The sequence below is a fragment of the Sprattus sprattus genome, assembly GCF_963457725.1.
Source record: "Sprattus sprattus genome assembly, chromosome: 17".
Taxonomy (NCBI): Eukaryota; Metazoa; Chordata; class Actinopteri; order Clupeiformes; family Clupeidae; genus Sprattus; species Sprattus sprattus.
In genome coordinates this window covers 21,855,806-21,881,114 of record NC_137915.1, presented here as the reverse complement: position 1 = coordinate 21,881,114, position 25,309 = coordinate 21,855,806, and the positions used below count along the sequence as shown (strand labels likewise).

The window sequence follows — 25,309 nt, the reverse complement described above, 5'->3', positions numbered from 1 at the left end:
TGTGTCTGTGTCTGTGTGTCTCTGTGTGTGTGTGTGTCTGTGTGTAGGCCCTGTTCCACGGCAAGTTTATAGATACAGGCTTCTCCCTGCCCTTCTATAAGCGCATGCTCAACAAGAAACTCATCCTCAAAGACCTGGAATCTATCGATCCCGAGTTCTACAACTCCCTCATCTGGATCAGGTACACATATATACGCATACACACACAAACACACACCCATATGTTCTTGGACACACACATACCTTTTCTGTTTTTATCAGGCAATACCAGATTTTCATGAACAGGCATATGTGTATGTATGTTAAATTATTGGAAGTTTGAGTATGCGCTTGTGTACGTAAGGAGATCAGTAGTATGAGGATGAACGTAATTTAGAATTAATATGTGTGTGTGTGTGTGTGTGTGTGTGTGTGTGTGTGTGTGTGTGTGTGTCAGGGATAACAACATAGAGGAGTGTGGCCTAGAGATGTACTTCTCAGTGGACATGGAGATCCTGGGGAAGATCACGTCTCATGACCTGAAACCTGACGGTGCCAACCTACTAGTTACTGAGGAGAGCAAGGAGGAGTACATTGGGTAGGTACAGACAGGTTCCCATGTGATGGGCTCTTTCAGTGTTGGCATCAGTTCATTGGTTCGCCACTGACTGGGTGTAGCATATGGATGGAAACATGTAACATCTATCTATTGTACAGTTGTTTTAACTGATTGTGTGTGTGTGTGTGTGTGTGTGTGTGTGTGTGTGTGTGTGTGTTCATATAGGTTGATGGCGGAGTGGCGTTTCTCTCGGGGTGTGGAGGGCCAGACGAAAGCCTTCCTGGACGGCTTCAATGAGGTGGTGCCTCTACAGTGGCTGCAGTACTTTGATGAGAAGGAACTTGAGGTGACGACTGACCCTGTTTCTCAGTTTCAAAAACACAACTTGTCTACACACAAGTACATTAAGAACATACTGAAACTGAAAATGTACGTGTGTGTGTGTGTGTGTGTGTGTGTGTTCAGGTAATGCTCTGCGGGATGCAGGAGGTTGACCTGCAGGACTGGCAGAGGAACACCGTATATCGCCACTACACCAGGAACAGCAAACAGATCATGTGGTTCTGGCAGGTATGTATGCAAGCGAACACCCCAGTAAACACCCAGATGCTGATTCATATTGTGCAGTCTTGTGCATATATCTAACACATGTGCAGTCATATACATATACCTAACACCTTATTTTCTGAATACAGTTTGTGAAGGAAATGGACAATGAGGTGCGTCTACGGCTGATGCAGTTTGTCACGGGGACGTGCAGGCTGCCACTAGGGGGCTTTGCTGAGCTCATGGGTAATTCATCCTCTGATTTTCATGAATTCATCCATCCTTCCTTCCTCCCTCCCTCCCTCCCTCAGCTTTCCCATGTTGATAATTCCTCCCATCACCTTATTTGTGGGTGTCTCTGTCCTCCTGTCTCTCACTACTTTGCGGTTTCATATCCCCTTACAGGCAGTAATGGTCCGCAGAAGTTCTGCATAGAGAAGGTTGGGAAAGACACCTGGCTTCCTCGCAGCCACACCTGGTCAGTACTGCACTTCTGAAGCTTTATCTGACTTTTTTTGCCTTTTCTTTTTTTTTTTTAAGTTGTTTGTTATTGTCTCATCATGTTCTCACTCATTTGATGGCTTTCAGAGGAAAGGATGTTGTGCCTAGTTAGGATATGGATGTGATTACAAAATTCAAAGGCCTCTAAAGGTTTGACTCTTCTGTTGATTTACATTATTTATTTTTTCCTGTTACAGTTTTAACAGGCTGGACTTGCCTCCCTACAAGAGCTACGAGCAGCTTAAGGAGAAGCTGCTCTTCGCAATCGAGGAAACAGAGGGCTTTGGCCAGGAGTAGGCCCACCCTCTGCTCCCCTCTGCCCCAACCCCTCCCGGCTCAACCCCCCCTTTGCCCTTACCCCACTCACCAAAAGGAAAAGAATTGCACAGATATTTACCAATGTATATAAGCTATTCTCACATTTCAAACCAAAATCTTAATCTGCAACCTCATGTTAGCGATTTTTAGCCTCCTCCCGTGTGTCTGGCCGTGATTATGCAAGCAAACTCTCCAGTGCTTCTCCTTAAAGGTCTCTGCCTGTCCGTGTGGGTGCGTGAGCAAGACGGTTTGCATGTGAGTGTGTGTGTGTGTGTGTGTAAGTGTGTAAGTGAGTGTTTGTTTGTATGTGTGTGTGAGAGAGAGACTGAGAAAGAAGTGCATCTCAGTGCTTGGCTCTAGTTTTATAGAGCTGCTGAGATAGTGTGACTGACAGCTGAGCTTGCTGCTGCCGCCCCCTCTTAACAGTATTCAACACCGCACTGAGGGGTGTGTCTGTGAGACTGTGTGTGTGTGTGTATGTGTGAGAGAGAGAGAAAAGAGCTGAATGTACAGCTCTGCGGTGGCCTTACTAAGTATATGTGTGTGTTTGTGTGTGTGTATGTGTGTGTGTTTTTGTCTGGGTTAGGTGGATGCTATGTCTGGTGTGAGTTTGTGCTCTGGCTGTGTGTTTGTGCGTGTTTTCCTCTCCTTGTCACTGCTTTGGCTGTGTGTGTGTGTGTGTGTGTGTGTTCATTTGTGTGTTCAAGACATCTTGTCCACTGTGGTCAGGATACTAACTATAAGCACTGTCTCTAATGCAACTATACACATAAGCAGCATCTGTAATGCAAGAATACATAATATAATACTCCTATACAGACACACACCAAAGATGATCGGTCACAGTGCGATACTGAAGGGCACGTGTGCTGTGTGAGGTGTTTGAGAAGGCTTTAAGGTCATGATCTAGGACCTCTGAACATTGTCTTGCTCCTCGCTCATACGGTGTTGTACTGTAGCAGTGAACACACACACATACACACACTCACACACACACTCACACACACACATTCGCTCTTGCCTACAAACACACACCAGAGCAGTTACGTGCCTGTTCCATGCCAACATTCTGCTACACCGGTTTCATTTCCACTTCAACGCAAAAGGAGTCTGTTTTTGTTTTTGTTCCGATTTTTCCGCTCTGTCTCAACTGATAATGTGAATCTCCGGTGGTGGCCACACGAGGACAGCCCCATCATATGATGACGATGATGATGCTCTGGGACGGCCTCAGGCCCAGCAGGAGTCTCTGCCTCTGATCATGTCTCCTCAGCATGCTCCTGCTGGCCAACCCAACCCAGCTTCCCCCACTGGCGGAGCATAAAGACAACAACAATAAACAACAACGGAAATCTCGCCTCTCCCTGAAAACAATGACAACATCAAACGATTGTAAGTGGAGGCGAAATCCCCCCCGCCCCCCATCAGGCTGAGCTGCCTGGACTTGGCTGCTGCCCCCACCTTCCCCCTTCTTCACACACTCTCATTCTCTCGCGCGCTCAGAACCCAGTGTAACATATCAGCTGTAGATAGACACTGTACAGACTGACCCCTGCTGGAGATGTGTATAAAATATTAATTTTTAATCTGCTTTACCCGTTTTAATGGATTGATTGACTGGCTGACTGACTGATTTATCGGTTGAATGAATTGAGACAAAAAAAAAAGAAATCAGTGGGGGATGCGCTGTGCTCAGGATTCACCAAAACCCTGTTGGCTGTCTAAATCTGTTAGGAGTGATTTTTCTCTTTTGGTTGGAGCTGCCTGTGGAAGACATGTACTTAATAAATGTGTCCGACCAGCTGGTCTCTGCCTTTGCTTGTGTGGGGCAGGGGGTCGGGACCTCTAAGGACACCCAAAGGATTCTGGGGAAAATCTCAATTTGGAAAAGGAAGGAATGAAAGATGGTTATGGTGATGTAGGTGGTTATGGAGTTTATCATGAAGTATGAAGTGAAGTGTACAACTAGAGGTGTTTTAGAAATTACTGTTTTATTTCAAAGTTAAGGGAAGTTTGTAAACCATTGGGCACTTTTGAAAATGAAAGGTTAAGGCAGATTTACACAGAAAGAATACAACTGAAACAGGCCAGAATAATCCCAGTTATCCAGACGACGGGAACTAAGTGAATCTTTATCAGAGAGGGATCCACTTCAGCAGGGAGACGTCAAGGGTTGAGCTTCTTCAGAAGATCCACAGCCTCTTTATGCACCTGTGAGGAAAGTAGCCAATCAAAACTAGCGCCAGCATTGTCCAAAAGTCTGGTTAACCAACTTCTCTACCAGTTTTATGTTGTATAGATTTGCTCAGTCAAATGTACTAGGACGCCATAATCTTGACATGAGTTAAGTGCCATGCTGAAAATGAACATGCACTATATGCTACTGTGATTGTATTGCACAGCAGTAAAGAGGTGATATTTCTTTAGACTTGAGGCAATATAAAGACTCAGTGCCATAGTCAGTTATGGCACAACAGGGGTGTCGTGTGTAGCCCTATGAGGTTGAAGTACTGTATGTTGTGAAGATATGCCAGTGTAGATGCACAATGTCATGCAGACATGAGACCATGGGGTAGTGTAAAACTCTGTCATATGAATACTAGAGTCGTGCTATTTCAGAAAGTGCTGTGTTATTGCAGTGAGGAAGGGAGAAGTCACCTGTTTATCCTCCTCTGTCCGAGGGACATAGTCTTGCGCCCTTGTCAGCCATGCCACGGCTTGCCCATTGTCCTTCAACATCATAAAGGACTTTCCCATCATCAGCAGGTTCTTACTGTAAAAGTTAGGATCCACTGTATTGAGAGGGGGAAATAAGATATAATAAGTCTATTAGCAATCAGACATGACCTATTGAGATGGCTTAGCTGATTCAAAGAGGCAATATGTTAGATGGGTGTGGTGCGTCATGATCTTCAAGAAATGGAAGAGAAGTGATCTAGCGATAGGACAGATATGAAAATGGTGATTTGTGTAACAGTACCTTCCTCTGCTTTCTGAAAAAACACGAGGGCCTGAAATAATTCAAAACAGAAAAGAATGTCAGTACCTGAATCAGACAACACTAAAATAAGGAAGCACATTTTTGGGGGGTGAAAATGATTCAACATGCTGTCCACTGTTAAAAATCATCCGGAACCAACGCTGACATGGTCAACCATTTGGAACTAATCTACATCCTGAAATTTACTTAAAAATGTATTTTTAAAAGAATGTTGACGCCCTCTAATCTGCCCCTATGATGTTAAGAATGTTAATGCCTTTTGTAGGGATAGGCGCACTCTACTTCCAAAATAAGGCGATTTTGGGTGCGGTCAAGGGTTGATGTCATGTGTCACTTGTAACCCTTTACCCTTGTTGATAAAAAGCATCTATTCTGTTGTTCACGCTACACACTGACGATGGCTTAGGCTGAAACGCGTCTGTGAATAAACTGGTCTAAATGAAATAGCAATGAGAAAAGCTTGAGTGCGTTTTTTTTCTACTCTAGAATGTTAATGCCCCCCTCACAGCCCCCTGCCCATATTTTTTTTTAGCATTTTCCAAAAGTACAGTGTCCTCCACAATTATTGGCACCCTTAGTGAATGTGACCAAAACTAATTTGTCTTTGCTGTTTATCCTCTTGGTCTTCACTCTAAATATTCACAAAAATCTTACCTTTTCATTAAAGTAAAATTATTGAAAGAAAAAAAAAATTCTTAATTGAATGTTTTGAGTAGCCTCCATTTGCGATGATAACAGCTCTGAGTCTTCTCCTATAATGCGTGATGAGGTTGGTGAATACATGGCATTGGATCTGAGACCATTCCTACATATAGTATCTCTTCAGATCCTTCAGATTCTTAGGTCAAGGCTTGTAGGCTCGGCTTCAGCTCTTCCCACAGGTTTTCTATGGGGTTTAGGTCGGGGGGCTGTGATGGCCATGGCAAAACCATTATTCTTCAGTCTGTGAACAATGTTTGTGTTGATTTTGAGGTGTGCTCATTGATCATTGTCCTGCTGGAAGGTCCAACCACGGCCCATTTTAAGCTTCCTAGACGGGGGGTGTTTCATTTAATATCTGCTGGTATTTGATGGAGTCCATGATACCATGTATCCTAACAAGATGCCGAGGGCCTTTAGAAGAAAAACAGCCCCACAACATCAAAGATCCGCCACCATACTTCACAGAGGGTATAAGGTGCTTTTCTGTATATCTTTCTGTCTACGCCAAACCCACCTTTGGTGTTTGTTGCCAAAAAGCTTAATTTTGGTCTCCTCTGACCATATAACACGGTCTCATTGAAAGTCTGACTTACATTTGGCAAACTGTAGGCGCTTTAGTTTGTTGTTGATTGACAGCAGAGGCTTTTTTCTGGCAACCCTCCAAAACAACTTGTGGTGATGTAGTCTGATTGTAGTTCTGGAGACTTTCTGACCCCAGGACTCAATTAACCTCTGCAATTCTCCAGCTGTGATCCTTGGAGATTATATTGCCAGTTGAACCATCCTCCTCACGGTGCATGAGGTCAATTTACAGATCAGGTCCTCTCCCAGGCTGATTCCTTACACCTCCTGTCGCTTTGAACTTCCTAACTATTGCCCTGATTGTGGAAATGGGTATTTTCAACTGGTTGGATAATTTCTTACATCCTTTTCCGGATTTCTGCAGCTCAACAACTTTTTGTCGCACTTCGACACTGTGTTCTTTTGTCTTTCCCATCTTGATGAATGACTAAGGGTATTTAGCCTGTGTCACCTCATATTTATACCCGAGTGAAACAGGAAGTCTTGGTTGACCACTTAAGAGTTCCTTATCAAACAGGTGAACTTAAAAATGTAAAACATGACTGGTAATATACTTCAGTTAGATTTGAATTATAAGATTTTCTAGGGGTGCCAATAATTGTGGCACCCATGTTTTAAAGAAAACGAATGTATTTAATGTAAAAAAAAAAAAAAAATCTTTCAATAATTTTACTTCAATGAAAAGTTAAGAATTTTGTGAATATTTTTGAGTGAAAGACCAAGAGGATAAACAGCAAAGACACATTTTTTCACAGCCTGTTTTGCCTATATTCACTAAGGGTGCCAATAATTGTGGAGGGCACTGTATGCAGTGGGTGGAGTAATACTTAAAGCTTTTCATCCATTCCATATGTGTGCGTGTGTGAGAGCTTGGTTGGTACATTTAACTCACCTCCTCAAACGTGGCCGTGGGTGGGGAGGCAAATATCATGGCAGCTACCTTCCGTTGGTACCAGGGCAGCTCTGCAAAGGCGTAGCACCTGTCAGGAGAAACAGCACACACTACTGCTGTTTCTCTTGAATACAGTCCATATTGTTTTGTGTGTTAAATACTAAACAAGCACCTACCAGTAGCCAAGTATGTGGAAGGAGGTGGCATCTTTGGGGTTGAGCTCTACTGCCCTCTGCAGGGGACCGAAAGAAGTTTAGTTTTAAGTGCTTCTAAGAAGTTTACGAACCTTTTTATGCTTGCCCCATAAATGCAAATTGAGTACACCGACATGCCTACCTCCAGATGTTCTTTTATGATATAGGAGTTCCCAATTTTCACTTTGACTCCTTCGTAATCGCCAACGTCACTCAAGCACACGGCATACCACTGCGAAAACAGACATTCAGACACAGCAAGCTAAATATTGTCCTTTGAAACAACTTTGAACAGACTAGCTGATAGTGAGAGGAGCATTTAGTCTGTGAGAGTCACAGTGTAATGTACTGTAAGGGGAGTAAATACATTACAGGGGGCAGTGAAAAATGTGCAGTACTGACAGTGTGAGAAGTTCATAGTGAGAATTTTGCGGACTAGGCTGCAAGAGTTGAGCAGGATTAATAACAGAAAATGTGTACCGGTGTAACAGGCCATAGTATACCCCCAGTCCGGACTTTACCTGGGGTTAAAGGGGCCTAGGCTAGACAATACCCCAGGCCTAGGCCAATTCATCCCCTTCAAGCCAGATTATACCCCCATGATATCAGTGAATGATATACACAAGAATTACTTAATTTTTGATTCACATACCCAAAACATAATGCAATTGTAACATAATATAATAAAAGTCATAACGTCCTGAAACTTCAACTTCTAAGACTAGCAAGTCCTCGCTACAATATAAATGTTCAAAGTTAAACACTGATAACAACATCATCTAACATTTGTTAAGACGTCTCCTGCATGTCTGGGCATCTGGAGGAGGGATACAGAACCGGGCAACATTAAATCAATGATATTAAGAATGTACTGCTGCTTTTATTGTCCGTTCGACCCACACTCATCCCATACCCATCAATGCCCTAGCATGTTCTGACAACACCCCTACCTCTTCAGATTTTTGGCAAATTTCCCCCTTATGTTATATATATTTTTTAATGCCAAAATTATTGGTTGGAGAAATAGAAGGGGCTTTTTTGCTAGGCGCGGTTTTTGGCGCCCCCCTCTAGGTGGCACTCTTGGAAACCACCTTTGTCGCCTATAGGAAGGAGCGGACCTGGCTGGAGGCTTATAGTCTGTCCCAGGGCTGTAGTATACCCACCACAGAAAACTAGACTACAGCACTGGTCTGTCCTAGGCTATTATACACCCCAGGGTATAGTTTGGCCTAGGACAGTTTATCCCCTGGGGTATACTCTGGCCTGGAGAGGTATAGTATGGCCTAGGCTATTTTACACCCCCAGGTATCGTTTGGCCTAGGACAGTTTATCCCCGGGGTATACTCTGGCCTATGCCAAAGTATACCTCGGTTCAAACTGGCCTTGGCCAAAGTATACCCAGGTTTAATCTGGGCGGGGGTTAATTTGGCCTGTTACAACGGTATGTTCCACAACTCAATGTTGCACTTGGATGGGTAACACAGACAACAGTGACTGGCATAACATGCTGGTAATACGGGCACATGAGCACACAGTAGATGAGGAGTTCATCAGAGCAGGTACCTTATGAGCAGCAAAGCAGGCTTCATTCTTCTCTAGGGCGTGCGTAGCGTACTCTAAAGCCTCATAGGTCAGCTGCTTCTTCTGCTCTGCCCCCACATGCGACAGGAGAGAGAGGTCCCGACACGCCCGTGCCAGCCGCCAAAGAAACTCTGCATCATCGCTGAAGGAGAAGGAGAAGGGTAAAGTGAATATTCCCAAGAATTATTTGTGTGAACTATATCTTAGGTTTGGCTCAGCAACCACATCAAGTCTTTACCCATGAGGTCATTTGTTAATGCAGCTGGGATTTGTGGGAAGAATTGCATTCTCTCCCGCTCTCCCTCTCCGCATGCATAACCATAACTTTTTACCTGCTTTTGTACTGCAGAAGGAGCTGGTGGAGTTTCTCTGTGTCCCCACAGCTGTATAGGTAGTCAGCCTGTTCAAGGACTGCCTCCACTGCAACACAACACAACAGCAGTCCATTACAGCAACACTACATATGCTTTAGGGTCATAGACCAACAGGGGTTTTCAAACATTAGAAAAAGAAATCTATAATACAACTTTTTTCTTCACATTGGAATGTATCCTGTGTAATTTTAGTATGAATGGAAAGAATGGCTGCCATAGGTTTTCACCACTATTTAAAGACACCCACTAAAATGTCATTCAATGTAACAACAGTTTAAATGTGTGATCATGTGAGGCATAGGCTATTTACAGCAACAATAATTAGATGACATATTAAGGATCACAATGCAGCTCCCAAATAATAATTCATTGTAATTTGAAATCATTATACTTTGCCAATATCCTTCCAACCACTAGGTTTTACCCATTTGTCAGCAAAAAAGATTTAATAAAATACCATTAAATTATTTTATATATTGTGAGGTATATTGTTTAATTTTTAAATAAATACATCTGTTAAACCAAATGACCTTGGTTTATTACTCTGAATAATGTTTAGTTAAACATCGATAGAGTTAATTGGTATCGTCATTGTATTAATTATTGTAATGTTTTTAATATTAGTCTGAATCATTAAATTAGTTTTAATAACAATCCTGAGCAAATGATAGCAGAAATGTCCTGATAGCAGAGTGATTTACAATGAAGGCGCCCTGCTTTCTTCTCTGATAGCTAAAATACAGATTTCATACAATTATTTACATTAACCTAAACATCTTTGACCCTTCACATAACTGGAGCTATATCTTCAACTTAACTGCCATAAAACCACAACTGCGTTTCATAGCACCTAAGGTTCATTGAGGTTCTTCTGTGAAATGCCCTATGCCCTAGTTCCTGCATAGAGATGTAGATCATTAAATGGGATTCTGTGAAAGGCTTCTTTAAACAAGAATAAAGAAACCCAGGCTTAATGACCACATTTATGACTTGGTTTAATATGGCAGTGCCAATCTCTTTGCATGTTCAGAGGGGTTTAGCATTCCAGACAGGCTTGCCCATAGATCTGTTCATGTAGTCATGAAGTGCAAGTTTGAGTTCATTTGATAACTATAAAACGACATGATTGAGTGTGGATGTAGCTTGGCCATTGTAACATGAGTTACAGGTGTCTGAACAGGCAGATGCAAGAGAGAGAGACTGGCTCTCGTGTGAATGAGTGGAGAATCTGGTGTGTTGAAGCTCACCGGGGCTGAGTGCATGCACTGTTGCTGCCCTGCGTAATCTCTGGTACAGCTCACCCCCCAGATAACAAACAGCAGGTACAGAGAGCAGCCAGACCCTTCCTCCAGCCTAAATACACACACACACACACACACACACACACACACACACAGCATTAGAACTATTAGCACATTGAACACACACACAAGATGACTGCATGTGTGCATCTCAGAATGAAGAGAGCTCTTGTTTGTCGAGTTTCTTTGGAGGGGTCGGTTTCCCATAGCCCCCTGCACCTCAACTGAGAATGCGGCAACCTCAAGTAGGAGCCGGTCACCCAGACTGAGACTGTCCTGTGTCCCTCAGCATGCAAACACACAAACACACACACACACACACACACACGCACACACGCGCGCGCGCTCGCGCGCAAAAGGAGACAGACTTACTGACAGATACACACAAACTGACTGACAGACAGAAAACAACATCTTCTATCAAACAATGTCGAGATCTATAGGGCGACAAATATACTTTGTAAGGATTTGTTTTGTGAAATGCACTTCACGAATTCAACTGAATAGAACTGATCATGTCTTCAACAAAGAGACTGTTCACCGATGATACGAGGTATCGTTAACTGCAAATGTGTTTTGTAGTCAGTAGACCGATCGGCTTTCAGATGCCCTTTGCCCTACATCGATACGTTCATTCAAACTTCCTTGTTGACACCGAACCAAGTTAGCTATACAGTACTTACAGTTGCTGTCTGTCCTCGAATAGTTAGAGACCGTTTTGTTCTTGCCGAGCGGGCAGACCTGCTCACTGTGAAGAAGACCCGGGCAACAGACTGTAGGAGGCTTGTAGTCGCCATGACTCCCCCGATCTACTGAGCAGAGTCCACCCAGAACCCTAGCTCACGTCATCTGGTTAGACCATGAGTAACACAGGTGTCAGGAGGCGTTCAAGACCTGAAACGCCCACTGTCCTGACAGTTGTTTTAATCTTCAGTGTGGTCATCAGTTTATTTAACGCCATGCAGAATCGATGCCCTTGAGTAAAGTATTAATCCTTGTCTAAGTTTAAAATATACGAATATGCCCTTCAAATTCTGTCATGGCGCAGGATGAAAGTGCCTATGTAAAGTCTTTGGCAGGATGTTATCATTTTTGTTAAATGTAGAAAGGGTAACTTGTTTTTTTGTACGGCTGGAAGCGTTACACTGATATTCAAGAGTTCCGATGTTCCAGTTTAGCTGGTTATCTTGTTAACTGGTTGTCTTTACGCTTTTTCGCAAGTGTTACATTCTTCTGTTGCAGAGCTTGCAGATGACAAGGACAAACTTACGCTTCCAACAGCTTCGCGTTCATAGTTAAGATAGTCACCAGAAAACATTCACATAATCAACATCAGTAACATCCGGCTTTGCCTAATTAGTAGCCTAGTGATATGGCTATTGAGATATGCCTTTTCCTGTATAGGGTACTTAAACTTACTCTGTTTCCTTGTTTAATTATAGATGGGGGTAAATCTTCTGTGTCAAAAACCTTTCTTCTCTCCCTGGATACGCATCATTGTAAGTAAAACCATGATTTTTCAATTGAGTCTCCATCACTCTGTAATACAAAATTACCATCAGTGGTTTATCCAAATTTGAATCTGATCCAAATCTTACCCTATCATTATTTATACTAGTGATTACTTGTATATAAATATTTGTATGCCTCATGCAGCAAAACCCGAATTCTTGCAAAGATTGGTGCCCTCAACCATAGACATGTACCTGATAGATGCCCTCAACGGTAGGCGTAGTGATTGGTCGTTTGAGTTGATGTCATGACGGAGTTCATGGAGGTGGCTGGCTCTGCGTTGATCTCTCTGTGCAAGGTGTAGGCAGGCAGATTAGCTTTTTTTATAGCATATTTGTCTCACACTCGACTGGATGACGTTGTCATATCTGCAGTTGAGGCCATTAGTTCATCATATGCATCTATTACGAACAACAGAGCCTGACACTCTTGCCTGACAGTAGGCCTAGTCCATGCTTACTGATACACAGAGGTTGTCTGACTACACTTGTAGGAATTCCACACTCGAGTAACTGTACTTTATTCTCACAACCCATAATCAGCATCACTCCTAACGAATCTATCACTAGTAAATGCCATTTCAGATTATAGAAATGTGGCAAATGTAAAGCCTTAATTATATATTATGCACATGATGCTTCAGTTAAAATGCTCCTCTCACATAGTTTGTATTAGCCTAAAAGATACAAAATGATCTAACAACGTTTGTTTGTCAATGCTTGTTTATTGCAGTATTTGGCTTCTTACACTTGACTGGATGAAACCCTCAAAGCATCTGTGCACAGTAGCTATGCATCTATCACAAACAGAGCCAGACTCACTCACCTGGCGGTAGCTAACTTCCTTAGGCCCTAAAAGTGAACAGGCAACCCATACAAACACTTGTATTTGACACAGATTTTCCATATCCTGTAAGTGCAAACCTATAACAAAGCACTCACATACACAAGTACAGCAGACCCACTTCAGACCACTGAGAACAGATACATATCACAGAGAATGATAGGCAAGATTAAAGAGGTATGTTATAAGTTTACGTTTAAAGGTTTCCACCGCTTCAGCCATTCTTAGGTCTTCTGGCAGAGTATGTGCCGATGTGCAAAATGTGCAGATAGTTTCTCTCTTTCGGCTTTTTCACCAATGAAAAACAGTGTGAAAAGCTGTGCTCAGATCCAGAAGGACAAGGACAGAAGTCTTCGGTTCAGTTTTTTAGAGTCAGAATTAATTCTGAGGTAATTTACAACTTTGACTAACACTGTTTCTGTTCTGTGATGCTTTTGGTCAGAATTTCTGTATCAGCCAGTGAAAAAGAGCTCCTACTGTTACAGCATGGTGGAAGGGAGTGGAAGAAAAAGGAAGTTTCTTTGTGGTTGATGCAGAAATCTGTCTTCATTCCAGTAGAGTGCAGTAACGAAGCACGTGGAAAATCTGTATACCCATTCAACGGTGCAGATCTGAACAACAAGCATCTCCAACTCTAGCCATACTGTTTTAAGACACCGTCTAGGCTTTTAATGTAAATGAGCAAGGCTTCAAATACAAACAGGTCTGGCAATCTTTTGCTGTCATGTATGATAACACGGATTCTCCGACTGAGGATGTTCCCAACGGGCTACCCCATTCCCATACTATGATTAATTGCAGTCCCTCACACCTCAGTTTGTTTCCTGACCCCAGGTGTCTGAGCAAATCCAGTGTGGGGAGCTTTCATGTGTTACAATGATAAGATTACCATTTTGGATATTATGCTGGCCAACTTTTGGTGGTCAAAGCAGCTGCTTGCTCATGAATCTCATGTTAACTCACAGGATATAATAATTTCTTCCAGGGGTCAACAAACAAGACATTTAGTATGTTCTGAGAAATACTCATCCTAACGTTTGTTATCTTATCTCAGAAGCATGCTGCAAATTCCTCACATTTAGAGGTGGAAAAAAGACAATCATCTACTTTGGGTACAGGTTTCTGGACAGCAGAACTATGAAACCACAAGGACAGGAAGTGTTGCTGTATTTTTTAAGTGTAATTCCATCCATTTACACTACCTACAAAGGCGATTCGGCTAAATATCGTTATCTATATATTTCCTTAAAGAACTTTCCTTTCCGTAAAGTATTTAGATTTAATTTCACCCCCATATTAAGGGTACACAATGTGTTGCTTTATCAGCTACACAATTTGAAGTTCATCAGTGTATGCAATTATTGTAGGCCAATTCTATGAATGTTATCACCTATCTTTTAACTCTCAGTCTCAGACAGGTGGATGTTCAAAACACCTTTTGTAGCTCCTTTTCCTCTTGGAGATGCTTTTTTTTATTTCAGATTAATAACACTAATCCTTGGTTCTTTTTTTTTTCAAAAAGGCATTTCATATTTCCCCCTCAAAAAAACACAAGCTCTAGTAGTTTTTGCGTAATCGTGCTTTGAAACCAAACGACCAAAAAAATAAATAAATAAACGCACAGCGGACTTTTTTATTAAAAGAAAGTGTTGGGGGGGGGAAGACATCAACGGTGTTTGAGAATTACAAGGAAATGTCTGCTTTTCTCTTCCAGAACGAGGGGCGGCGATAGTGCTGTAGACTCTCCACGAATCGTATTGAAAATGTTGCGAGGCACCCGTAGTGTACACGTCATTGACAACCGACGGAAGCTTGTCATGTGGACATGAATTGCTTAAATTTAAGGTAAATCTATACTTCTCCTACAGAGTTACGTTTTAACTGATCATTTTATTACAGGGGATAAGCGAAGACTCTTGTGACCCTTGTGCAAACAAGTACCTCACTGCGCGGGGAAGCTTTGTCGGCTTGCTAGTTTATGGCAGCCTGTGTTACCCATATTTGTACAAACTGTACGACGTAAACTAATATATTATATTGAACGAATTCCCAGTTAAAGTTGACTGCGATAAGCTGATCCTACAAGCAGCCATGGGTAAGAACAGCAAACAGAGGGGGAAGAAGCAGATGAACGTTTTCCAAGTGGCAAGCAAACAGTTCAAACCCAAAAGCAAAACGAAGCAAGTCAAAACATCTCTCAAACACGTGAGTAGCTTTTCGCTATGCACGTGGGCCTAGTTATAGCCACAGCCTACACAATGTATTCTCTGCGTTATTAACCTGGATACCCCTCATTTAGCTCAAAAGTAAGATATGCCTAGCTGGGGATAAATCTATTTCAAGTTTCTATCTTTGGGTCAGTTAGAATTCCACATTTTTAATGGCGTTCTGAGGAACAATTTGATAACACCAATCTCTGAGTAAGTGAGTGCAGTGATAAGAGGGTGAACACAAGTATTGCGTTGTGATTGTTCTCTCTGCCTCTCAGATCAACACACTGAAGCATGAGAAGGTGCAGAACCTAAACGAGATGTTTACTGAGGTGCAGCGTGATGTGAAAAGCATCTCCAAGAATGTTGCGCAGGAACCCAAAAAGCAGGCCCTGGTAAGATTTTAACCAGGTTCATTGTTTTCTTTAAGATCCAAGAATACTTGGCCCCTTGTTCAACAAATGTCTTTTAGGCTAACCCTGATGTGGGTGACCCCGAGCTGAGAAGGTTGCAAAAGTGATGTAAAGTGTATAAAGTAATGTTAGGTTTGCACATGCTAGCCAAAAATAATTATTTCTGGTTCGGTCTTGTAGCTGTGTGCTTAAAAGATATTGATGTAGTTGTATGTCCCCCATTTGACTGCATCTCAAAACTAAAAAGGACTCAAAACCTTTGTGATCCTGTTTGAGTTGTGTCCTCCATGGTAAGGGTGACCACACAGTCACTCCCTTTACCATCTCTCTGTTTGACCTGCTTTACTGCTGTCAATTGAAAGTGAATGGTAACCTGTGATCTAGCAGAGTTTAGTTGCATGTATATAAGCCTGGCATTACAGACCAGAAAGCTACTCCTAATTAACTGTTTTGTTTTTGTCTGTGTGTAGGTCGTAAGGAAGCCCCCCAAGGAAGCTGTGAATGTGGACAATGCAGCACAACTTTTCTCCCAGTTGTAACTGAACGATGTCATGCTCTGGCTGTAAATGGCAAACTGCCTGTTGTGTGGCTCATTACAGATGATGTGTTCTAACGTCACCATGTCGTAATTATTGTACAGTCTTGATGACTGTTCTGTCACGTGACAAGTATTATTATGTATGGAGAATATAATTATTTCATTCATTTTCAGATTCATTTTTTATTTTGTTTTAAATGTTCCTTTGAATTTTGTGTTTGCAGTCCGTTTATGCCATCAAGTGGCTAAAAGGCTTAGTGTCACTAGATGGCAGTCTTGCTAAATCTCTACTGGCATGCAGTGTACCCTCACGCACAGAGCCATACCCAGTCACATACTCACTCAATCAAACATAAAAGCTCTCTTTTACCCATGTGTCTAGACAGCAGTCTGTCTCTGAGAACGGATGAAAATACCATATTTACTGTCTGCACCATTTCAACAGAACTATCACTGTTACAGTTCTTGGTGTGTGTGTGTGTGTGTCTGCCTGCCGTCTGTGCGTCACTGCAGATTTCAGAATGAATGATTTTCATACTGGGTTTTTTTCTGAGGGCAGGACCTGTTGTGGCTTTTGCTACAGACAACTTTGCACTCTGTTGCTAAGAGGAGGCTGTTGAGTATGAGTACTATGAGTGCACCTGTCAATGTGAACCTTTGCTGCACACTCAGTCTGGTGTGTGTTTTCTCAGGTATGTTTAGAGGGAAACATACACTATTTTATCTTTAAATATTTTAATGAAATAAGGTCTGTGTTCAATAGAGTTGGAGTTCTATGCGTTTCCCCTTTTCAAATCTCAGTGAGCTACTCTGTTCTGATAATGATGTTGAGCTCCAAGATGAGCAATGCATATATTCCTTGTCAAGATCAATGGACAAGTGAATGCCCGAACCTGACGAGCTGTTTTGAAATGTTCAAAAGATGCGTAAGGTCCGTCACGGTTTCTTATCCATATATCCTATGGGGATATTCTATAATACAATGGTATACCCTAAAGGATCTTCATCAATAATTAAGAACTTAAAGGGATCTTAGGAAAGATGTATTAAAACCTGTTTAGACTAAATGACTTGCCCACTGAGTAGACAGCTAGGGCTGGTGTTCACTGCTGACTTGAATGTCTGCTTTGCCAGAATGTCTATCCTGATACTCATGGTGTAAATCCAAGCAGCAGAAAGTTCTGCCAGTTTGCTCCCTAAACCGCACAATACGTTTGATCCATCGACAGTAAAAGATGTCCAGCCAAGAGTGTTAATTACTGTGTCTACAATAAGGGCCGTGGAGATTGACGATCAGAGCTCTCTCTGTACGTCTCTGTGTCTTTTAGCACTCTGACATTTTCACTCTCTCTCCATCGTCCTCCTAATCCTTCACTTCTCTCTCTTAATGATGTCTACCACGTTCTCCCTGAGGCGCGAGGATCCTGCAGCGGCAAACGGCTCAGATGTGAGTTATGGCCTCATCTTCAACCGCAGGACTCGGCCGATATTATCATCCATATCCTGGATAAGCATCTCCTCGTTCGCATGTCTAATCTAAATCTTCTTTTGTGTTGACGCTGCACACTCGCTCTACGGAGCTCACCTACTTCCCTTTGACATTCAGAATTCTATGAAGGCTGAACGGTGCCGTAAATATTAGGAGGGGGGATGAGATTATATGCGTAGCCCCCATAGTCAGTCAGTTGAGAGTAGCCTACGCAATCATTCACTACACGTACAATCGTGTAGCACTTCGCCGAGAGTCTGTGTTTGGACTGCGGCTTCTTTTGTGTTACTGGGGAGGTTAATTATATAATCGCTTTGATGAATCAATATGCCTGTTTATGCCATTTTAATCTGTCTCGACAACAGAGCAACATGCTGAGTGGTCTCCGCTCAACTTTCAATTTCATGCTCGTGGAGCCGAGAAATGAAAGATCATTTAAACCACTGAACCAAAAGGGTCCATCTGCAATCTGTTTTGTTTACCTGAGAGAAATCTGTCGGGGGCTTTTCGCCTGAAATGCGTGAAAACACCCCGACACCTTTGGAAGAGAACATGGGATCCTCATTCTACATTCCATCACCACCTTGTCAAAAGGACTTGAAGGTTTTGTGATTGATGGAAGAGAGTGGAAAATAGATAGGACATATTAGAACACTTGATCAAAAACAAGAAGGTGTGTCAAAAAACAGAACTAATAAGAAGGTAGGACTACCTAATGTCAAGGTCACCAAAGATGCGGGCATCTTGTGCTGATTAACAGTTGATGGGGTCACAGTCATGTCATCACAGACAGCTTAATGTGAAATTACAGTATTTTGATTTCTAAGTGTGTTAAATCAGAGACTGCATATCTCATAAGGACTGTGCAAGTAGGCTACATTGGGAAACATCAAGCAGCCACCACAACAGTCATGCAGGCAGGGAGGGACAGGAGGAGGGAAACAAAGAAAGGAGAGGAGAGGGAAGAGGAGAACGATGGAATAAAAGAAGGCAATCATGAAAAGCAGCCAGCCAGGCTGTGGCCTCCCACTGATCCATGCTACACATGGCTCTCTCCCCCTGTATGTCTCTCTCTCACACACTCTTTTCCTTCCCTTCTTTAGCCCTATAACTCTTTGTGTGAGCTCTGATTGTAAGTGGAGCTTGATGAGAAAGTGAGTGGCAGGGATGGAGAGAGAGAGCAGAATGCCTGGAGAACAGGAAAGAAGCGCCACAAAAAAGAGAACTCACATCTCTGAATTTTAAAACATGCCTTTATTGTCAGAGCACTCTGATGTCCCTATAAACACACATTCCATGGTCCAATGAGACACATACACTCAGCCTAGTGTCTATACAAACGGACACTGATTCATACACTCCCAGAGAAAACCACATATTTCAGCTCACACATTTTTTCACACACACAGGTAAAAACCTATAAATGGGCTACAACACTAAGGTCCTTCCAAACAGGGTAAGACAGACTTAGGTTTCTCTCACTTTCATTCTCCCTCTCTACACAGGCTATACAGAAAGCTTATTCTTTTCAGACATAGTAAATACCAGACCTAAGTCCTCTCTTTTTTCGTCTTTATTTTCTCTCTCGCTCTCTCTCTCTGTCTGTCACTCACTCTTCCTCTCTCCAACACAATCATGACTGACATCATATGAATACTAATGAATGCCTCGCCCCAGTGCAGAATTTAAACTTTTTTTTTACTTTTTGAGAATCCTGATGTGCAGACTGTCCAGGACTCAGTGAACCTTTTCTGATCTAATCACCACTGAGGCTTACACTGAGCACCAGACACTCTTATAGCCTACCCATAATGCTGCTCTCCTAGGATGTGTGATGCTCTGAGTGGTATCGATTGTCTCCATCTTGCTACGCTAACCCTCGGCACCACCCTGCCATCTCCCTTCAGGCTTGGCTTCAAGGCCATGTTCACTTACTGTGTCATCCATCAAACCACTGCACCCTTCTCTTCAGCTCTAATAACACGACTCTTCTTTATCTTACTCTGCATTTCATGACGACTCTTCCTTCCCATACTGTGGTGGTTTGGAGACAGAGTATGATGGACTAAATGCATTGAGAGACTGAGGTGTCATTTCCTTTCTCTTCTTCTCAAATTTAAACAGAGAATTTTTAGAGACTGTAATGTCATTTGCTCTCTCCCCTTTTAATTTAAATTTAAACAGGCTTCATATGCATGGACAGTTTTGTACATTTGTATTGCCAGAGCATTATGTAAATAATGAGGGAAATGTATAGGCTATAACCAGCCAACAAATACCCACATGCAGCACTGCCGTTTTCACATTCATTGCAATATATTCCCATCAAAGATGTATGCATGTATCAGGCCCTGAGAGGATAAAATGTTAATGAAGATTTGCTCTGAGGTCCCAGGCGAGGGTAAATATTTGCAAATCATAATTTACGCGAATACGAAATTGGATTTTGCGGCGGTTTTAATCTTTTTTTAGAAACTCTTTCTCTCATTCAAGTGTAGACCGCGGGACGGCCAGGGCCACTGGGGTGTGAAGGTTGAACGGTACAGAGTAATGAAAAGAGTCTGCGTGCTCGAAGACTAATATTCCAGAGGGGCAAGCTGATGAAAATGAACTCTGGGTCTGGTCCGCGTCTGCATGTTGATTTAAAGATGGTAATTTAGCTGGTGTCTTGCCAGCTCAGCCCTCTCCTAATATAACAGGAATAATTAAAGTCTAGATTTGATAACCATTTGCTGCGTGTGTGTGTGTGTGTGTGTGTGTGTGTGTGTGTGTGTGAGTAAGGAAGGGGGGTTGCTGCTGACTAGGCACTCCGTGACTGACGCAAACAGATATGTGCCAGTTACCTCACAGTTTGAAGCCCCCAAAAAGTGATTTGTTTTTACAGGCGTTGTTATGATGATCATCATGCTGTCAAATCCTTCTCTAAAATAGCATATCAGATGGAAGTCAAAATCACCCATAGCCATTATTAATAAAGAAGTGGTGATGGTTGTCATGGTTGTGTTAATACCCTATACATGTCTATGGTTAATACTATTTTAGAAGGAGATGCAGTGAACTAGTTACCTGAGGTGTGGTGGAAGCAGGGGGTGAGGAGGCGGAACGTTTACTGTTCGTGCCAAGGTTTAAGGGTTTTAGCACGCTGATGTCAGCAGTGATGAACGAGATAATTAGAAATCAATAGCACTGTTTGCTGACTGAGCTATCTCAGACTTGGCTAACTCGCACTCAAGTCACTTACGATCTGCTAAACTCTGCTGACTAGTGACCACCATAGACATGTATAGGTAGACGCCGCCTCCACTGCTTCAGCCCGTTGCCTCGGCGAAACGCGTCGCCGCCATATTGTTACAGGAGCGCTCTGACGCCAGAGGTCTGTCAAACGTGTTAAACAACCGCAAGTTGCCAGGAGCTGCGGTTTATCTGGATACAAATCACGATAACCTTTTACATTTCGCAACCAATTTCATGGAGTATTCAAGGGTTTATGCTCTACGTGAAGTGTGTGAAAAAGATTTGCCTCTACATTACTTTGAATCTCGCTAGTTAAATCGCCAGTCATTCATGTGCATGGGTCTATGATAAACGCGCACCTGTCTTGCACAGCTCGTGCACTTTGAAAATACTGAAGGTGTGTCTCATAGATCGCCCTTTAGGAAGTACACTTTCATAAAGTGCACTTTCGTACAGTGCACTTTCATACGTAGTGCACTTTGTCGGTGATTAGGGCTGACTCAAATGGAACACTTACATCGACATTTGTAGCTGCCAAATGTGAGGACCCTGCCTGATGTGAGTCCGCCAATAGGATGTCTAGAGTCCGCCGCTGCCTGATATGAGTCCGCATGCGCAAACACAAACGGTTTACGGCAGAAGGCTCAGGAGCAAACTATCCAAGACGTGCATTCTCATACATGGTTTAATATCAACGTATCTGGCTTCTCTTAACGCATAATGTAGGTTTATTTAACGTAGTGTTTTATAATTTTGTCAACGGTTTACAGCATAAGGCTCAGTGTCAACATATGGGGCTATGTTGTATTACTGTTACTAGTAGGCTAATGAATGCACTGCTTAACTAATAATTCAATAAACATGAAGCTTAACATCATAAACCTTGGTGGATTTCAAACGTAAACAAATGCGCTTGTCATTCCACTTCATGCTGTAGCCTACACCACCGGCATTACCTGGCTCGTTGTACTACAATAGTGTCGCAAAGTTTGCGCATGCGGCCTCACATCAGGCAGGTCCTCACATTTGGCAGCGACAACGTTTACCACTTGTCGGAAGTGACGGACGTAAATCTGCTCGCGACACCCGCAAATTAAATGCGGAAGTGACGGACGGAAATCTGCTCGCGCCACCCGCGAAACTTTACAGAAAAAAAATAATAAAATACAAATCTAAACCTGCTGACATGTCTGAAAATAAACGTGCTTCTGGTCCATTTACTGTCCCTAGTTTACCCCTTTCTCCACCCCATGTGGAAATTATGGCACACTTCTGTTTTTTTTATTTGTTTTGATGTGTTTTTGGTCAGTGTGAGTTGTTTTTAAATGTGCTTTATAAAAACATTTGACTTGACCCCTGAAATCCTGGCAAGAACCTCCGTCTTCTGGCTGAACTCCAGCTGGTATGTACATTTCATTTAGCCTTACCTTCACAGCCTAACCTTATGTGGTAGTTGCAATGACATTCTCAATTATCTGTCAGAAGCCTACTTCTTTGCAATTCACATACACACCATAAATAAAACACGACAAATCTGTACATGTCCCTAGATTTCAATTAGTTTTAAGAATTATCCACTGAAGTCTTAGGCACAATCTGCTTGAATTTGCAAAGTAATAGGCCTACCTTGACTGACTGTACTTTTATACACATCTCTGTTGTAGTTAAGTTTACCCTGATACAGGAATCAATTAGCAATGGAACACAAAGGCATATGAATTGTTGTTACAAACATGCATGAATTGTAATATACATCAGAAAAGGCAATAATAAAAACTACAAAACCTCAATGGCACAAGATTTTATTGATAAAAATACTTGCATATTAATATATTAATGTAATCTTCCCTCCCCCTCCCCACATACTCTACAGCAGTCACCCTGCCCCAAGCGGCACTGCCAAATTAATCTCTCGATGCCACTGCTGGTATTGTACTTTGACGGCCACAGTGACCTGAGGGTCGACTTCAGGCTCTCCAGGGAGTCCTTCAATGCACTCATGTGCTGTGCTGGGCACTGAGTGGGATCACAGATGGTTTGCCAGCGGCACCTCCTATGGCCCTCCGTTCACCAGGTAGTGCGAAGATCCATGCACTCCTCTTCACAGTGGTCCGGCATCCAACTGCAGAGGAACTCCCATGCCTGGGTGCCCGCTTCGTCCATCTCGCTGGATCAGCAGCCTTCAACAGAGTGTTGGTTGGGGCTACCGTCAGGGTGAAGCCCCCCAGCAGAGGATGCAGCCTATTATTTTAACAGGAAGCTGTTCCACTCCATCCAGCTGCAGGCCAGCTGTGACGACACATGTATATTTCTGGCTGTGTTCGTGGGGTACACGGGGTCAGTGCACGATGCCAGGGTCCTGAGGAACAGCCCCATCCACTCCATGCACGTTTATCCTCCAACAGGCTACTGTATCCTTGGGAATGGTGCCTACCCCTGCCTGTCCAAACCCATCTCATAACCCCCTTCAGGCAGCCTGTCCGCAACCACCGCAAAGCTCGCTACAACAGCTGCCTGTCGGGGTTCTCAAGACGCGATGCCGGTCCATATTCCTAAAGGCTCTGGAGGTGGATGTGAAGTTTGTGCCAGAGTTCATTGTGTGCTGCACTGTGCTCCACAACATCTGCTTGACCAACGGTGACCTGCTGGAGCTAGATGATGATGATGTCGGGAGGGCAGCAGCGGACCATCCAGCACCTCCAGAAACCGTCTCTGGGGCAGAGAACACACAAAGAATAGCCATACAATGTTACACTTAAATTGTATTAATTGTTTATATGTATATGTATGTTTATAGTATTTATTCAAGCCACATACATACTTTACAGTACAATAGAAACATGTTAGTATGTATTAAATAAAATAGCTTGTTTTATTAAAGAAGTTCAACCACATTCATGATCATTTCACTTATTATATTAAACATCGCTTCTGGCTATACAATATGCTTGAATACAGGTGAAGGGACATCCAGAACCACATCAAGCGCTCACACTGCTGCCTGCAGACACCTCACCAGAGAACAGACCAAGAATAGCCATACAATGTTACACTTCAATTTAATTGTTTAAATGGGGTTCTGATGTTTTTCAATCAATAGCCCTGTTTTTCGATCTCTCCACAAACTGCCAGTAGGAGAAAAAGCATTCTTGTTATTTTTCCTGGCAGCCCACAGTGACCTTAAACAATAGGGCTATGGGTCAAAAAACATCAGAATTCCCCTGTTATTGGCAAACAATTTATGAGGTCGGAAATAAGCATTTTCTTAAACAGTTGATCAGTGATTACTTAGAAACATTACTTCTTGTGCAAACCACTTGTAATGATGCTAGTCGCGAACGCGTTCTCTATGGAATTACACATATAAGTTAGCATTACGCTAACGAAGCTTCTATCACAATTAAACATGCAATGCTAAGTGATTGTTTATAGAAACGAATGTTACAAGATAAGGTAAAGATGTATTCTGTACGTCTGCTAAGTTTTACAGTGCTTCCTAAGTATAGATATGAAAATAACTTCAAGCTTCAGACTTGGGGAAACACTTATCTATCTGCCAAGCCAAGTTCCATTGGCTTATAGCATAGCATAACTGCCATGCAAATTCAATGGCATCTAATGCTACCTAGCTAGGTATGCTAACTGTCGGTATCCATCGTAACTCAACAAAAAACTCATGTCGCTGGTTTTAATCTGAGTAGGGCATGTTAGTAGTACATTTAATATCAGTACAGTGTTTAATTACCGCTGATACTTACATTTACGTTCTGTAGCCTCGTCTGCTACGGCTACTTCCACCGTAGCCTCGTCCGCCATTGTTTTACAAAATAAAATGAAATGCTGCCGAACGGGCTCCTCCTCTTCCGCTACGTAGCCAAGATGGCGCCCGTATAGGGCGAGCAGTGTCGATGAGTTCCACACTGGATATTTTGACGTTTCAGGGGCGCATTCCGGGTAATTTCAGTGCACTGAATCATTTCGTTTTTTTCCGTGTGAACGCCCTAAGCCCTCAAGTTGGGGCTCCAGGGGCACAAGTGTGATCTATGAGACACGGCCTGAGAAGCTCTATAAACTATCGAAATAGTGCTTCTTTAGTTAGTACGTATTGACCATCATTAAGAGAAAGAGCATACATCAAATAGTGAAATACTGGCAGTCAGTGTGTTTTTCATAGTTTAATAGTTCCTTTTCAAGTATGTGCATTAAGAAATGAATGACTGTGCATTAAGAAATTAATGACTCAGTATAATGTGCAATGGAATAACATATATATGATATATATAATATGTGATACAATATAATATAATATATTTTAAGTATAGGTATATATTCATATTCCACAATATCAGGCTGCACCACATTGCAAAACTGAGCACGCTGCAATTACAGACTGGCAACAGTCGAAAAAATACGATACTTTTTAAAGGGTTCTAGCCTAGATTAAATTATTATATTATATCATATATTGTGTGAAATTCTATATTGTGTCAATTGCACTGCATAGATCTGAAAATGTTATGAGCATGATTGTATATGTCAA

General features: G+C 42.4%; 3 protein-coding genes across 3 annotated transcripts in view; 2 read left to right on the top strand and 1 right to left on the bottom strand.

Annotated features, from left to right (window-relative positions):
* Nucleotides 1–3,709, top strand: part of wwp1 (WW domain containing E3 ubiquitin protein ligase 1) — a 17,142-nt gene extending 13,433 nt beyond the window's left edge. The window contains exons 19-25 of the mRNA XM_080855405.1: nucleotides 48–181; nucleotides 437–577; nucleotides 764–884; nucleotides 1,004–1,108; nucleotides 1,234–1,330; nucleotides 1,490–1,562; nucleotides 1,783–3,709. Of these exons, the coding sequence (XP_080711531.1) occupies nucleotides 48–181; nucleotides 437–577; nucleotides 764–884; nucleotides 1,004–1,108; nucleotides 1,234–1,330; nucleotides 1,490–1,562; nucleotides 1,783–1,882 (771 nt within the window). The 3' untranslated portion in view covers nucleotides 1,883–3,709. The remainder of the gene's footprint in view (nucleotides 1–47; nucleotides 182–436; nucleotides 578–763; nucleotides 885–1,003; nucleotides 1,109–1,233; nucleotides 1,331–1,489; nucleotides 1,563–1,782) is intronic.
* A 134-nt stretch (nucleotides 3,710–3,843) lies between these two features.
* rmdn1 (regulator of microtubule dynamics 1) lies at nucleotides 3,844–11,478 on the bottom strand. The gene is made up of 10 exons (XM_080855406.1): nucleotides 11,214–11,478; nucleotides 10,477–10,582; nucleotides 9,188–9,275; nucleotides 8,838–8,997; nucleotides 7,417–7,506; nucleotides 7,257–7,312; nucleotides 7,081–7,168; nucleotides 4,884–4,914; nucleotides 4,562–4,695; nucleotides 3,844–4,114 (listed from the first exon to the last, which is right to left on the bottom strand). The coding sequence occupies exons 1-10, from the start codon at nucleotides 11,325–11,327 to the stop codon at nucleotides 4,070–4,072; spliced, it is 912 nt and encodes a 303-aa protein (XP_080711532.1). The 5' UTR covers nucleotides 11,328–11,478; the 3' UTR covers nucleotides 3,844–4,069.
* A 3,179-nt stretch (nucleotides 11,479–14,657) lies between these two features.
* On the top strand, nucleotides 14,658–16,217 carry rbis (ribosomal biogenesis factor). Its single transcript, XM_080855736.1, has 4 exons — nucleotides 14,658–14,730; nucleotides 14,939–15,090; nucleotides 15,374–15,490; nucleotides 15,979–16,217. Exons 2-4 carry the CDS (start codon nucleotides 14,977–14,979, stop codon nucleotides 16,045–16,047), a joined length of 300 nt encoding a protein of 99 aa, XP_080711862.1. The 5' UTR covers nucleotides 14,658–14,730; nucleotides 14,939–14,976; the 3' UTR covers nucleotides 16,048–16,217.
* The last annotated feature ends 9,092 nt before the right edge of the window (nucleotides 16,218–25,309 follow it).